The sequence below is a fragment of the Odontesthes bonariensis genome, chromosome 16, assembly GCF_027942865.1.
Source record: "Odontesthes bonariensis isolate fOdoBon6 chromosome 16, fOdoBon6.hap1, whole genome shotgun sequence".
Taxonomy (NCBI): Eukaryota; Metazoa; Chordata; class Actinopteri; order Atheriniformes; family Atherinopsidae; genus Odontesthes; species Odontesthes bonariensis.
This window is the reverse complement of record NC_134521.1, coordinates 30,794,734-30,807,842: the sequence shown is the minus strand read 5'-3', so window position 1 is coordinate 30,807,842 and position 13,109 is coordinate 30,794,734. Positions and strand designations below refer to the sequence as shown.

The following is a 13,109-nucleotide window of genomic DNA, read 5'->3' as shown; positions in this document are numbered from 1 at the left end:
GTTCATTATGGTTATATCGTCAGACATTAAATAAATTCTAATCCCAGCTGCTCATGGAGTCTAAGAACTCTGGTATATATTCAGAGAAAGACCGACTTTAGCAGTAGCAACTTTGTTAAGGACAAAGAGCTTGACTTATTTAATAAAATAAGTGTGGCAAAAGTTTGTGATCCATTGTCCTCAGTGTCTGGTCTTACCCCTTGTGTAGCAATATCAATGCCTAAACATTTGCAGGAACTGTTCATCAGCTTGGAGGAATTGTAACCCATCATTTCATACAGAGCTGCTACATTGATGGGGAGTTGGTGAGTTTCCTCATACTGTAGGTCCCTCTACATTTCCTGTTAGATTAATGTCAGGATTTTAATCTCTCCAAAACATTAATTTACTCCACTTTAGCCCGACTCTGATAGAATTATTTGCCTGCTTTTGGTTCCTGTCTTGTTGCATAGCTATTTGTTTTACCTGAGATTCAGTTCCTTGACAGATGTCCTGATATTTTACAGAAGAATTCACTAAAATAATTCAGTTTTCCATCAATAATGGGAAAACATCCTGGCCCAACTATAGCAAAACAGGTACAAACCATGATACTACCACCACAGATGGGATAAGGTTTTTATGTTGAATGTTGTTTTTTGTTGCCGAAAAAAAGAGGGGAAAAAAATTAATAATCTCCATTATGGAGAGAGTTGGATTTCTTCTTGTAGCACTGCCCGTCACACTACTGTTGTTCAATGTTCTCCTTATAGTAGATGCATAAACATAAACAAATAAACAACAGTCAATGTGAAATTGGCCTTTAGTTGCTTAATAGCTCCTGTAGGTTCCTTTGTGACCTTACAGATTACAACATACTTACCCCTATGGATTAAACTTTGCTGGTACTTTAGACCTGGTGACGTTATTAGTGGATTTCAGTTTTCTGTTTGACTGGTGACGGGGTCCAAACTCTAGAGATAGTTTTGTTACATTTTCCCCTCAGTTCTTCAGAAATGGTCTTTGTTCTTTAAAACAGGGTGTATATCTGGTTGTCTCATAGCCAGCTACTATAAATATTATAGCTGCCAAATAAGAGACAAAAACGTGAGAATGGGGATAGCAGTTAGGGACTGTTGGTGAGTCTGTCCCACACCTTGACTGTTTGTGTGTATGACAGTGTTACTTTGGGCAGCGTGTCAAAGAACAACAGGGGTATAAAGTGCAGCAGTCTCTGTTGAAAGCCATAATGTCACAGTGAGCAGTGGGCTAATGAATAGGATTCACCCCCAGCCGGAGGCAAAGTTAATGAACTCCTGCTAGCTAGGATAATTAATGCCAGGCTGTTTCCCGGCTGGACTAAACACTTGCCTCTTCCCTCTCTTTTCCCTCAGCTCACTCTCAATCTTGTTGCTTTTTTGTCATTCACTCAATTAGTTTTATGCCATGCTAGAGTTGAGTTTTAGTATGACTCTAGAGGAAGATTGGGATTTTATCAGGATCAACAAGTCTTCAGGTCAAAGATCGATTAGGGGAAATTGGGAGGCTTACACTTAGGAGAATATGCTCTTCTGCCCTCTCCCTGTCGTCCTCTTTCATTCCAGAAAATAATGAATAGAATAAAACTGCTGCGCCCCTGTAACAGCCAAGCTGTTATGTCATACTGCTTGGCCCTGCAGAAACTCTGCATGCTCTTAGAGGCAGCCTTGAACAGATTGTACTAAAATATCTGACCACTAGAACATTATACTTGTCTAGCTAAATCATCATTTAATTGGCCTCATACCTTTTCCTGTTGTGTATCCTCCATTACTGAATAATCAAAACAGTAACTGTAAAATCACTGTAGTTGAACAATAAATTAACTTAACCTGTTAACTTAAGAGTGAGGCGCAGGGCCACACTTCAACCACTGCTCTAATGACTTGGTGAGCCTTCTTATACCTGGTCCACCCACTTAGCACTGATCACCTCCTCCTGTTTCTCAGTACACCTCAGCGCTGACATACGATGGGGTGATGGTGATGGCCGAGGCTTTTAGGAACCTGCGCAGGCAGAAGGTGGACATTTCCAGACGAGGGAATGCCGGCGACTGCCTCGCTAACCCCGCCGCCCCGTGGAACCAGGGTATCGACATGGAGCGCACTCTCAAACAGGTGAGACAGATACTGATCTTCTCCTGTCACCTAGGATCTGTGCTTTACATAAGATATGCTTAACATAGGTTATGATTCATAGTTCCATGTTGGATTTCTCCTTCACTGTTCTGGATGTATCTGCCTTTATTTCTGTGTTCACATGCTTCTTTTACTAATACAGAGCAGAGCAGTCTGTGAGCAGTTAATTTGCAATGGAGAAGTCTTTGTTGGAAAGATAACTGAGCTATTTTCAACTTCCTTCATGTTGATCATCTTGTCTAGTCCCACTAAATGTAAACATTACCAGGTGTACTGTTAAGACTCACTTTTATCTGAGTTGCTGCAAGCTGTCCTTCAGCCTTTATTTGTATTAAAAGCACAATATTAATTAGTCACTGTTGAATGTATCATGTCATGGTATGAATGTGTGTTATGTCTTCCAATGTGTGCAGGTCCGGCTGCAGGGATTAACAGGTAATGTCCAGTTTGACCACTATGGCCGCAGGGTTAACTACACTATGGACGTGTTTGAACTGAAGAATAATGGACCGAGAAGGGTAAAACATCACACCATAATGCTTCCATTTGTTGTCCATGAATTTTTGTCTGATTGAACATAGTACTGCTTGTTTTTGCCATTGTTTTAACTATAGACTATATATAGTTTATGGTTTAATCAGTTGCACTGTGTAAGGACCTGCGAAATTCTAAAATTCTAAAAAGGCAGATGTTATCAATTCCTAGATGCCTTCGAGATGCTGTTAAAAGAAAGGTGATACAACGCACGTAAACATGTTGATGTTGACATTTTTTTTTTAAATTACCATTTATTTTCAAAATTCAAGATTTGACTTTGATTTAAAAAAGAAATTCTACATTACAGAAAGGGTAATTAGCCAATCATTGCATTCTGTTTCTCTTGACAATTTACACAATAGTCTAACTTTTTGAAAGAGAAGCTGCCATATCACACAAGGGAAATTTGCTTATTAGCCTGGATTATGGTTAATCCATTGTTGTTAGTATTATTAGCAGGTTAGCTTCAGCAGCAATGAGTTTTGGATTTTAGAAGAGCCGAAGACTGACATTTTGTTTTAAGGTAGTACAGTTCACTCTGTTACAATATTTAAAAGAATGTTTCGGAATATTGTTGACGTTTATATGGCTCACTAACTGCCTGAGTTTTGTTTCAGTGTCTAATTCAGTGAAATGCTGACATTCATCTGAGTGTTTTAATCAGTTTTCAGATTATGTTTTCGAACACATAGATGTTGTTTCTCTAGCTAACTATGACTATATTTACTATTATTGCGACCCCTCCATACTTATTTGACGTTTTTTATTAAGTGCTCCTGTTACCCTCTATGCTATGTTAGCTAGACAAAACGGTAATGTTTTACTGCTGCGCACAAATGTACCTGGTTTTAAGAGGTCTGCTTTGTTTCTGTTACTTGAAACATTTATGAAATATCATATCATATTGTGGAAACTCATTTTCTCATTTCAACTCTTTGACCGCCTGTGCTATCCATACATCCTTATATGGTTAGAAATGTGTGCAGGCTACTGTCATGTGACATATATGGGGAGTTGATGTGATATAATATATAGTGTGTGCCATTTTCTATTATCATAAGTGGGCTGTAAAGAAAAGCCTCAGCTTCTACCAGCATCTCTGCCTCTGGTATGAGAGGATTGATGTCTGTTGATGAATTCAGGAAAAATGGGAAAAAGAATGTGCACTTGATGTAGTGATGTAGAGAGAATGAAATGAAACAGAAAGCAATTGAGGTAGATGGGTGGAGGGGATGAGGAGGATGAGATGGTAGCGGGAGAAGAGGAGTTCCCATCAATCAGAACTCCTTTGACCTGTCTTCTCCCACCACCGTGAGGGTCCTCTCAGGACACAGAAACAATGTGTGTGTGCGTCTCCCCCACATTTTCCATGTCCCTCAATCATCCTTTTGCCCCAGCTGTTCATCCCCGCCACCTCTGCTCTGACTTCAGTCTGTTTATGGCTGCTGTCAAGGCTTGTGTCCTCTGTAGGATCTGCACATCAGTCTAACACAAAATTGCTGTGCAGACATTGTTTTGTTTTATTATAAAATCAGGTGTCAAACAACCCGTGCCATGTTCCTCCATTCGACATTCCTTAGTCACAAAATGCTAATATTGTGACCACAACACAAGTCATCTGTCACTTCCAGTGAATTAGTTTGACCCTGACAGATTTCTGGATGATTCTAACATGAGCTGAATCTGGAGACAGGAACAGGCATCACAACTTTGATCTTCTCAACGAGACTTGTGACTAGGCAATGAGTCACTATTCCAACTTACGTCTTTAACTGGCATCGCAGTGTTTTGATGACAGTTGAATGTAGATATGGGATGGATAAATTGACTGAATTTATAAATACTGGAAATGAGAGTAAAAACAAATCGGAAAATTTTAGCTTCAGCTACTGCACTAAATGGGAACTATGTGTGTTATTAAAGACAAACAATATTTAAGACTAGTTTTCAAAATAGTTTATAGAAATAGTTACAGTGTGACACATTTAAACATGTTGTGTTTTTTAAAAGAGAGACAACGTATTAAATACTATGTAACTTCTCAAAAAGTCCATTATGGAGCTCCCCCTACAGGCTTGGAGGTAATGTACGGTTAAGACACTGTCGTAAATCTCTTTCTCTTCCTTGCTTCATCAGTCAACGTCTTCTTCTGTTTCTTCGGTGCCTCTGCCATGATAATCATACTGACAATGTTGCGCTAGCTTAGCCTTATACCTGGGAGCGTGAGAGGGGTCTATTTGTTTTTGCGGTAGGTGTGCCAGAAAGCAAGTCGAAGTACTTCCGCTCAGCTCCCGGGCCGGTCCAGCAAAGTTACATAGCGCAGTTATTCCAACTCAGACCCCCGAAGGGCATAGGAGACAGGCCAATCGTAATATTAAAACTCATTCTAGCCGCACAATTTTTTTCAAACTGTTATTTTAAGGTAGAAATGTTACATAGTATTACTTTAAATGTAGAAATTGAACAGATAAATTGAACCTATTGCCAACAGCAGAAAAGTTGTGACATGGTCTTTCTTTACAACATGGTTGCATCACCTATTTTTCTAAATCTACATATTATTTGTTTCATATAGGGGTTCACATGTCACATGGTTTTCTGCAATCAAAAAGACCCTTTAAGATGCCCGTGGTAGCCCTAACTCTATCAATTCCATCAATTCCATCCGTCCTTGCGCCGTCCTAGTTCCTTACGCACTTATTGTCTCCTCCACCACTGGCACCCTCTATATTTTCATTACCCCCTACCCGAACCAGGGTTTGAATCCCAGTCCTGCTTTTCTCACCTCTTTTATTTCTTCCCCTACCCGAACCAGGGTTTGCATCCCATTCCTGCTTTTCTTACCTCTTTTATGTCTTCCCCTACCCGAACCAGGGTTTGCATCCCATTCCTGCTTTTCTTACCTCTTTTATTTCTTCCCCTACCCGAACCAGGGTTTGCATCCCCACCCCGCTGTGACTGGTGTGCAGTTGGTGAGAGGCTGGTTGGTTATCGCACTTACTCTAGCACTAGTTTTGCTCTTAGCTGTTTGGTATTGGAAGGAAATGCACTTATGATTTCTTGTGACCTGAAGTTCTTTTGCCTGAACGCACTTATTGTAAGTCGCTTTGGTTAAAAGCGTCTGCAAAATGACCGTAATGTAATGTAATGTAATGTAATGTAATGTAATGTAATGGGAAGAGTGAATGTCAACACATCCATCCATCCATCCATCCTTTATCTATAACCACACACAATACAATTCAGAGCTGTGGGGATGGGGAAGTGAGGCTTTCCTAGCTGCTATTGGGTGAGAGGCAGGGTACATCCTGGACAGGTCACTGGTCCATCACAGGGCCATCACAGTGTCCCTGTCTGTGTCATAGAAGCACACTCTTGTGAGATCTGGCTACATAAGTATCTCTTAGCTGCAGAAAAGCTTTATCCATCCATATATCTTCCTGCACTTAAACCATACTCACAGGAAGTCTATTCCATTTCATACAGCCAGCACAGCTTAAAATATGCTAGATGATCTTTTATTTTTTACCCCCTCTACTCAAGCTCTCACACGTGCTCTTTGCATTCACAGTCATATTCCAATCATCCACGTGACCTCTGGCCTGTAAACCTCATTAGTTTTAAATTTAGACTACTGTTACAGTCTTTTTTGCCACTGTCCTTTTTGTTTTTTATGTGTTTCTGGCATCAATTTTTTTTAGATAAAACAAAATGTATATATTGAGTTTCAATATTTGATGAGTTGGCCTTTTACTATTTCTATTACGTGTAACGTTTAAGTGATTGCATGAATTGCTTTGTTAATCTGTGGTTCTATGTGGACTACAAAACAAGAGTTACAGACGTAACTATGGTTCTATGAATTCTGGATGACCGCCAGAGGGCTGTGCTTTCAGCACTTTATATCTCCATCTCACATATATGCAGGTTGAGTTATTATACCAACAAAGTCACCCGTGACCATGTGATGACGTAGGGTGCACGCCCCAGCAGGGCTTGAAAACGAAATTATTTTTCAATCGTTCCGTTCCAAACGGTTCAGGCATGTTTAACGTTTTCGTTCTTGCGTTCCGCCACCAACATATCGTTCCTGAACCGGTTCGGAACGTAAAATATCGTTTGTTCTTATCGTTCCGGCAGTGTTTGGCTGGCCTATCAAGTCTACGTGTGTGGACTTTACCTTAGAATAGACGTACTCATTAGTATTTGCCCTTGATTTACACCGTAGCTCTATGCCCAAAAATAATAAATCACCGGCAGCATCCAAAAACATTCAGATGGGCTATCCATCCCACATAGCTTACTGTAGCCTATTCTATGATAAAAAATTTCTTATCAAAAACATTTCTGGATAAGTGGGGGAAAGCTGGGACGAATAAAACACGTGCGCCAATGCGCAAGATCCAAATTTCTGTTAAGTTTTTTTTCTGCCATTCTGAAGACTATATTTTATCTAATTCACTTATTCTATTATTATTACTTTAGGCTACTTACTTCAGAATCAGAATGCCTTTATTTGTCATTGTACATGGTACAGCGAGATTTAAAGCCACCAAAACAGTGCAAAGACAAAATAATTTTTTTTTTTAAATATATATAAGTATGTACAATAAGGGAAGGGTGTAAGATGCAACAGTTTTACTTACGGTAAATAAAATAAATAGAATAAAATAAAATATGGTGTTAGTGGTGATAGATAAATAAGGTGTAAGTAAAGCCCTGTTGGATCCTCCTGTTTTATTTTGACCCAGCATTAAGGCGTGGGTGACGATTGAAACAAGTGTTTCATTCGTCCGACAGTGTCCTCCTACTGACACTTAAATCCTTTTTGTCAGTAAACCTGACAACGTTAACATTTCATACTTTCGGATTTATTAAAGTAACGATTCATCTGCTGTATGGTCATAACATCCTACTGCATAAAACAACTAAAACAACTTTTGATCACAAAAAAACTATGACGGGTAAGACTTATCAGTGTCAAAAACAGGCTCGTGGGGCTAACGCTGGAACTAGGTGACATCACGGCACGAGCTTTCCCGGGGTTGGCAAGTCTTGAGTGATGAATGTACTGACAGAATAGCCTACTATGTTTCAGATGTTTACTGTTCTCGAGGAAATCGCTGTTTCATTCGTCCCTGCTCTCCCCCTCTCCTGCTAGAAACTCCTTACCTGGTTGTAAGTTTTATCCATATGGAGATCTTCAAAGGCTTGCTCAATAATTCCTAACCCTGCTTATAAGCGAACATGTTGTAGCCTGTCTGTTGCTGACAAATATACCTCCAATTTCCTATTTAACTCTACATAGCCTATAATTGCGCAAACACTTAAAATCCCGACTTTAAAACGACAAGGCGTGGACAGGCAAAATACGCTATTATGTTTTGCCTACATAGCTTACAAACAATTTCCAAATCAATTTCACTGTACACTACGAGCTGGCCGTGGCAGACTATAGGATACATTACAACAGCAAGACAAAATATACACATTTGGACCAAAGGTCCATTTATTCGTTTTTTTCAAAGTGCAGAAATCAAATTATTATTCGCCTACAATCAAATTATGACTAGAACACATAGGCCTATCTGAAGTGCCCTCAGTGCGCTGTTTCGTCTAATTTTAAAGCACAACAGTGGCAAACTCTGAGCGCAATATGCGCTTCTTAAAAGCAAGTTCACAAAAATCAGTGATAAAAATTACAATTAGACTAGCCTACTTCGCCGTCAATAATAATAAAATAATTAGGCTATCTGCATAGGCTTACAATAATAACAAAAATAAAAAATAGACCCAGATAAGGCAAAAGTGAGACAGTGCAGTCACATTCGTTTTCAAAACACGGCAACAGTAGAAGAAATAAAATTACCACAGTGACAAACTGAGCGCAATTTCCGCTTCTTTTGAAAAAGCAAGTCCACAAAAATCAGTGGTAGAAACTACAATTAGGCTAGCCTACTAGGCCGTCAATAATAATAAAATAAAATAATTGGGCTGTCTGCATAGACCTACAATAATAACAAAAATAAAAAAAATACATCCAGATAAGGCAAAAGTGAGACAGTGCAGTCACATTCGTTTTCAAAACACGGCAACAGTAGAAGAAATAAAATTACCAAATGCAATACAAATAAAATCAGTTTAAATTGTGCTCGGGTCTAGCTTGGGAGGAGGTGACTGGCTGCTACAGTCCATACTGTTTATTCAGACGTACCAGCAGAATGTCTTCAAGCACCTTTTCGTTCAATGGTGATCTTAACGGGGAAAGAATAAATTTCAAACTCGAAAATGCCCTTTCGACACTGACTTGCGTGACAGGGAGAGGGATGACGCTCATAGCGAGCTTGTACAGGTCGGGGTTGGATACAGAATACCTAGCCCAGTACTGAAACAGATCTTCAGTGCGCTTTAGACGGGCTTCTTTGGAGTATGTCTCCAAGAGTGACATGATGGAGACGTGGGGGCGTCAGTGTGTTGAGCTGGTGCCTCTCTCTTTTTCCATCAAAAGGTGCTCGATTTCGTCGTCAGATGATGTCTGAGATTGAGTAGGGGAGGCTGCTGCGCACACAGCGGAGCCGCTGGCTGCATTGCGTGGTTCTAGGTTCTGTATAGCCTCTTATGTACGGTGCAGGTGTATTTTCGCCTTCTCAGTCTGACATTCGGTCAAAAACAATCGATATCTAGGATCGAGGAATAAAGCAGCTATGAATGCGTCATTGTCAAATAATGTGCTCTGGCGTGCTTTGATGCACTGGGCTACCTTTCTTGCAAAGGGGCTTGCTAGTTTTTCTGTGTCCAGTGAACATTTGAGCCATACGCCGTAGAACTCACCCGCAATTAGCTGATCAGACTGGAGACATTTAGTGGCGATTTTCGCAGGTTTCAGTGCATCTACTGTGTTGGAAACATATTCCCATTCAGATTCACTTAGATGTAGCTCGGGGATGGTTGGGGCCATGTCTTCACAAAAGGTCTTAAGCTCGAGCAGCCGCTGGAGCATATCATGAGTGGAGTGCCAGCGAGTTGCACAATCCACAATTGCCCTCTTGTGCCCCATTCTCTTAAGAACACACACCACATTCTGCGAGCGCAATCGTTTTGCTACACATCTTGCCTTTGCTATGATGTTGGACGCTTGTTTTAATGAATCGTCAACGGCCAACTGTAGAGTATGGGCCGCACATCTTACACTACGCAACACATGACCGTGCCACACAGAATCGAGTTGAAGAATTAGCTCCTCCTGGTTCCCCTCATCCTCCCCGATCTCCTCTGTCTCCTCGCAGGTTGCATCTTCGTTGCTCACAGCTCTCTCTTGGATATCTGACAGTAAGCTCACGGCTTTGAGCATATTCGCCCCATTATCAGAAGTGACTGAATACACCTGTTGCAAGCTAATGTTATATTGACGCAAGACTTCCATCACCACAGATGAGATGTACTCAGACGTGTGCCGTTCTGTCAGCTCTCTCACTGCCAGGGTCCGCAACACAACCCCCTTTCCGTCAGAGTACTGCACGTTAATACCCAGCACAGACCGGTCTCTACATGTTGCAGAATCTATTTTCAGCATCAGAAGCCTCCCGCTCAGTTCAGTCGCGAGCTTTTCCCTTTCGTCCTGAGCAATCCCTGACACCATATCACGAATGTTCGATGAATTGATTGTAACATTTTTTCCCATGGCGTTCTGTATTGGGTCGATTATTTTTCTAAATCCCGAATCTTCCATCAATGAAAAGGGTCTACCGTTAACCGTGACTAGCTCTAAGCACGCCTCTTTGAGGGTTTCAGGGGTTAATACCACTTGGACCTGTTTGGGCTTTTTCACTATGACCGAGTCCAAAGTATTTTGCCCATCCGCAGCTGGCCTCTTGTTTGGATTGTGATAGTCTTGTAGTGACTTCTCGAACAACTCTGGATGTCGTCTTTGAATATGTCTCTGCAGGTTGCCGCCGTGATTCCCAATGATTTCTATCCCGCAGCCCTCGACTTGGCAGGTAGATTTGTTGGACGCCGCATTAAATGAGAAATGTTTTCTCATCGGGTTTTCCTGGTTCCGTCCCATCTAAACAACACGTAAAAGCCAAAATAAATTGCAGCATTCAATCCGTAACAACCAAACTAGCCAGCTAGTCCTAATTGACCTATATAGCTAATGTTGGCTAGTTAGCTCACATTAACAGTGTAGATGCTGATTCGTTTTTCGTAGCTAGAAATGTCTAATAGAGAGAGCTATATTAGTAACCTTGTAGTGAGTTACTGCTAAGTTAACGTTATTATTGTGGGCTCAGTGGAACAGAGCTCCCGCAGGAAATCCGTCAGACTGGCCAGTTGGGGGCCACCAGTAGCCCTTTTGTCTGTGGCCCTTCTGTCGCACTCTTTCCTGCGCCACACGAATGAGCGGAATTGGAGGAAAGGCATATAGAAGGAGTAGTTTCTACTTGGCCAAACATGAGCCAAGGCATCCTGTCCCAGATGGCTGGCCCCCCTCATCAGTGAGTACAAAAGGGGACCGTGTGGATGAGGCAAAAATGTCCACCTCCGCTCTGCCATATCTGCTCCAAATCATCTCCACCACCTCTGGGTGGAGTCTCCAGTCACCCTGTGGCAGCCCTTGGCAGGAGAGAACATCCGCCACACTGTTCTGTACACCTGGAAGGTATACGGCCCTGAGGCTCAGGAAGTGGGGAAATGCCCACGTTAGGAGCTGCTTTGACACCTGCAGCCCCTGCTTGGACCTGGTGCCACCCTGATGATATATGTGATACACTGCTGAGGTGCTTTCTGTGCGGACAAGAATATGCTGCCCCTTCAATATAGGAAGAAAATGTTGCAGTGCAAGATGTATTGCCCTGAGCTCGAGCACATTTGAAAGAATAAGCGGCTTGCCGCAGTCTCTAGTGGACAAATAGCCGAAGCACCAACTCTCAGGTTACGAGACTACCAGTGGGGAGCCAAACTGACCTGCTATCCGATTTTTCCTCAATTGCGAGAAGATAGAAGGAACAGATTGCATGATGACGTGGGGGTCTTATACTGGGGCGTTCACCCTACGTCATCACATGGTCACAGGTGACATTGTTGGTATAATAACTCGACCTGAACATATGTGAGATGGAGATATCCAGTGCTGAAAGCACTGCCCTCTGGCGGTCAGGAGGAATGAAATAGAACTTTTACTATGTTTACTATAAAAACTATAAACTGATGGAGCATATCCCTTTCCCGCCTACATGAAAGTGCAAACTTTCTTTTCACCGCATTTCATCACTGACATGAGCTGATCTGTGTGTTAGTTTCATACAACAAATAGTGATACGGGAGATAACAACTTTCTTTCTTATTTAGGCATACAAACCAGTCAAAAGTTTGGCCACGCACACCTACCTTCTTCCTCTTTCTCAATGATCAGAGTATCATAACAGCACATGATATGTTTCTATGTTCCATGTTTAATCAGTTGCATTGCATCCATCATGACATAAGTAACATAAGTTTGACTCACCTGACAAAACCTGATAATCATCACAGACAACTGGTACAACCCGAAGTGAGAAATATTAGGGCCCAGGCATTAAACATGTCATTGCAAGTGAAACAAAGGAAAAACAGCTTTTTATAAAAATATTGATTTAAACTTGCAATCTTAATCATGAGTATGAGCGAAATGCCACAATTTAAACTTAATTCTATTCAATTCAGTTTTATTTATATAGCGCCAAATCGCAACAAATGTCATCTCAAGGCACTTGAATAGGACTGTATACACAGTCCAATTCAAGCCAAAAACTTAGAAAGGTGTTTTTGTTTCTCCCCTGAACACAGTCGCATTGATAAATTACCACTGTGTCATTTCAATGACTGAGCTTCACATTTACATTCTAATGAAACTGTGAAGCTTGGTCACACTATGTTTAGATCATGGATCAGGTTCTCCGCTGTGCTGGGGAGCACAACAGCTCAATTACCCTCTTGTGGGACTGCATAAAAAAGAACAAATGAGATGTGAATGTGATGTTATATAGTATATTTGTGTGTGCACGCCTTTGAGTTGAAGCTCATATTTGTCTTTTCCCTGAAGATTGGCTATTGGAACGATGCAGACAAACTGGTGCTGATCCAGGACACTCCACTACATCCAAATGACACCTCAGGCATTGAAAACCGCACTGTTATAGTGACTACCATTATGGTAAGAGACCGGCATGTGCTTGCCAACACACACTCGTGCATGCAGCAATACTCTTTGTAATTTGTAATATCAGGATTCTTTCCTATCAAATGCTCCACTAAATTTCATTGAGCCAAATGCAGGAGTATACACATCAGAGTTACGTCTTATCTATAACTTTCAAAACCAGAATTCAAATGAAAAGATGGCCAAGATCCCATAATCTGTGATGGTCAGCTGTACTA

General features: G+C 41.2%; 1 protein-coding gene across 6 annotated transcripts in view; it reads left to right on the top strand.

The window, feature by feature from the left end:
* Nucleotides 1-13,109, top strand: part of gria4b (glutamate receptor, ionotropic, AMPA 4b) — a 182,376-nt gene that overhangs the window by 134,357 nt on the left and 34,910 nt on the right. For all 6 annotated transcript variants that reach the window (XR_012773131.1, XR_012773130.1, XM_075486908.1 and 3 more), the window contains exons 7-9: nucleotides 1,968-2,135; nucleotides 2,570-2,674; nucleotides 12,775-12,885. Coding sequence is in view for 4 of the 6 variants with exons in the window: in XM_075486908.1 (XP_075343023.1) it covers nucleotides 1,968-2,135; nucleotides 2,570-2,674; nucleotides 12,775-12,885 (384 nt within the window). In the remaining 2 variants the exon portion in view is untranslated. The remainder of the gene's footprint in view (nucleotides 1-1,967; nucleotides 2,136-2,569; nucleotides 2,675-12,774; nucleotides 12,886-13,109) is intronic.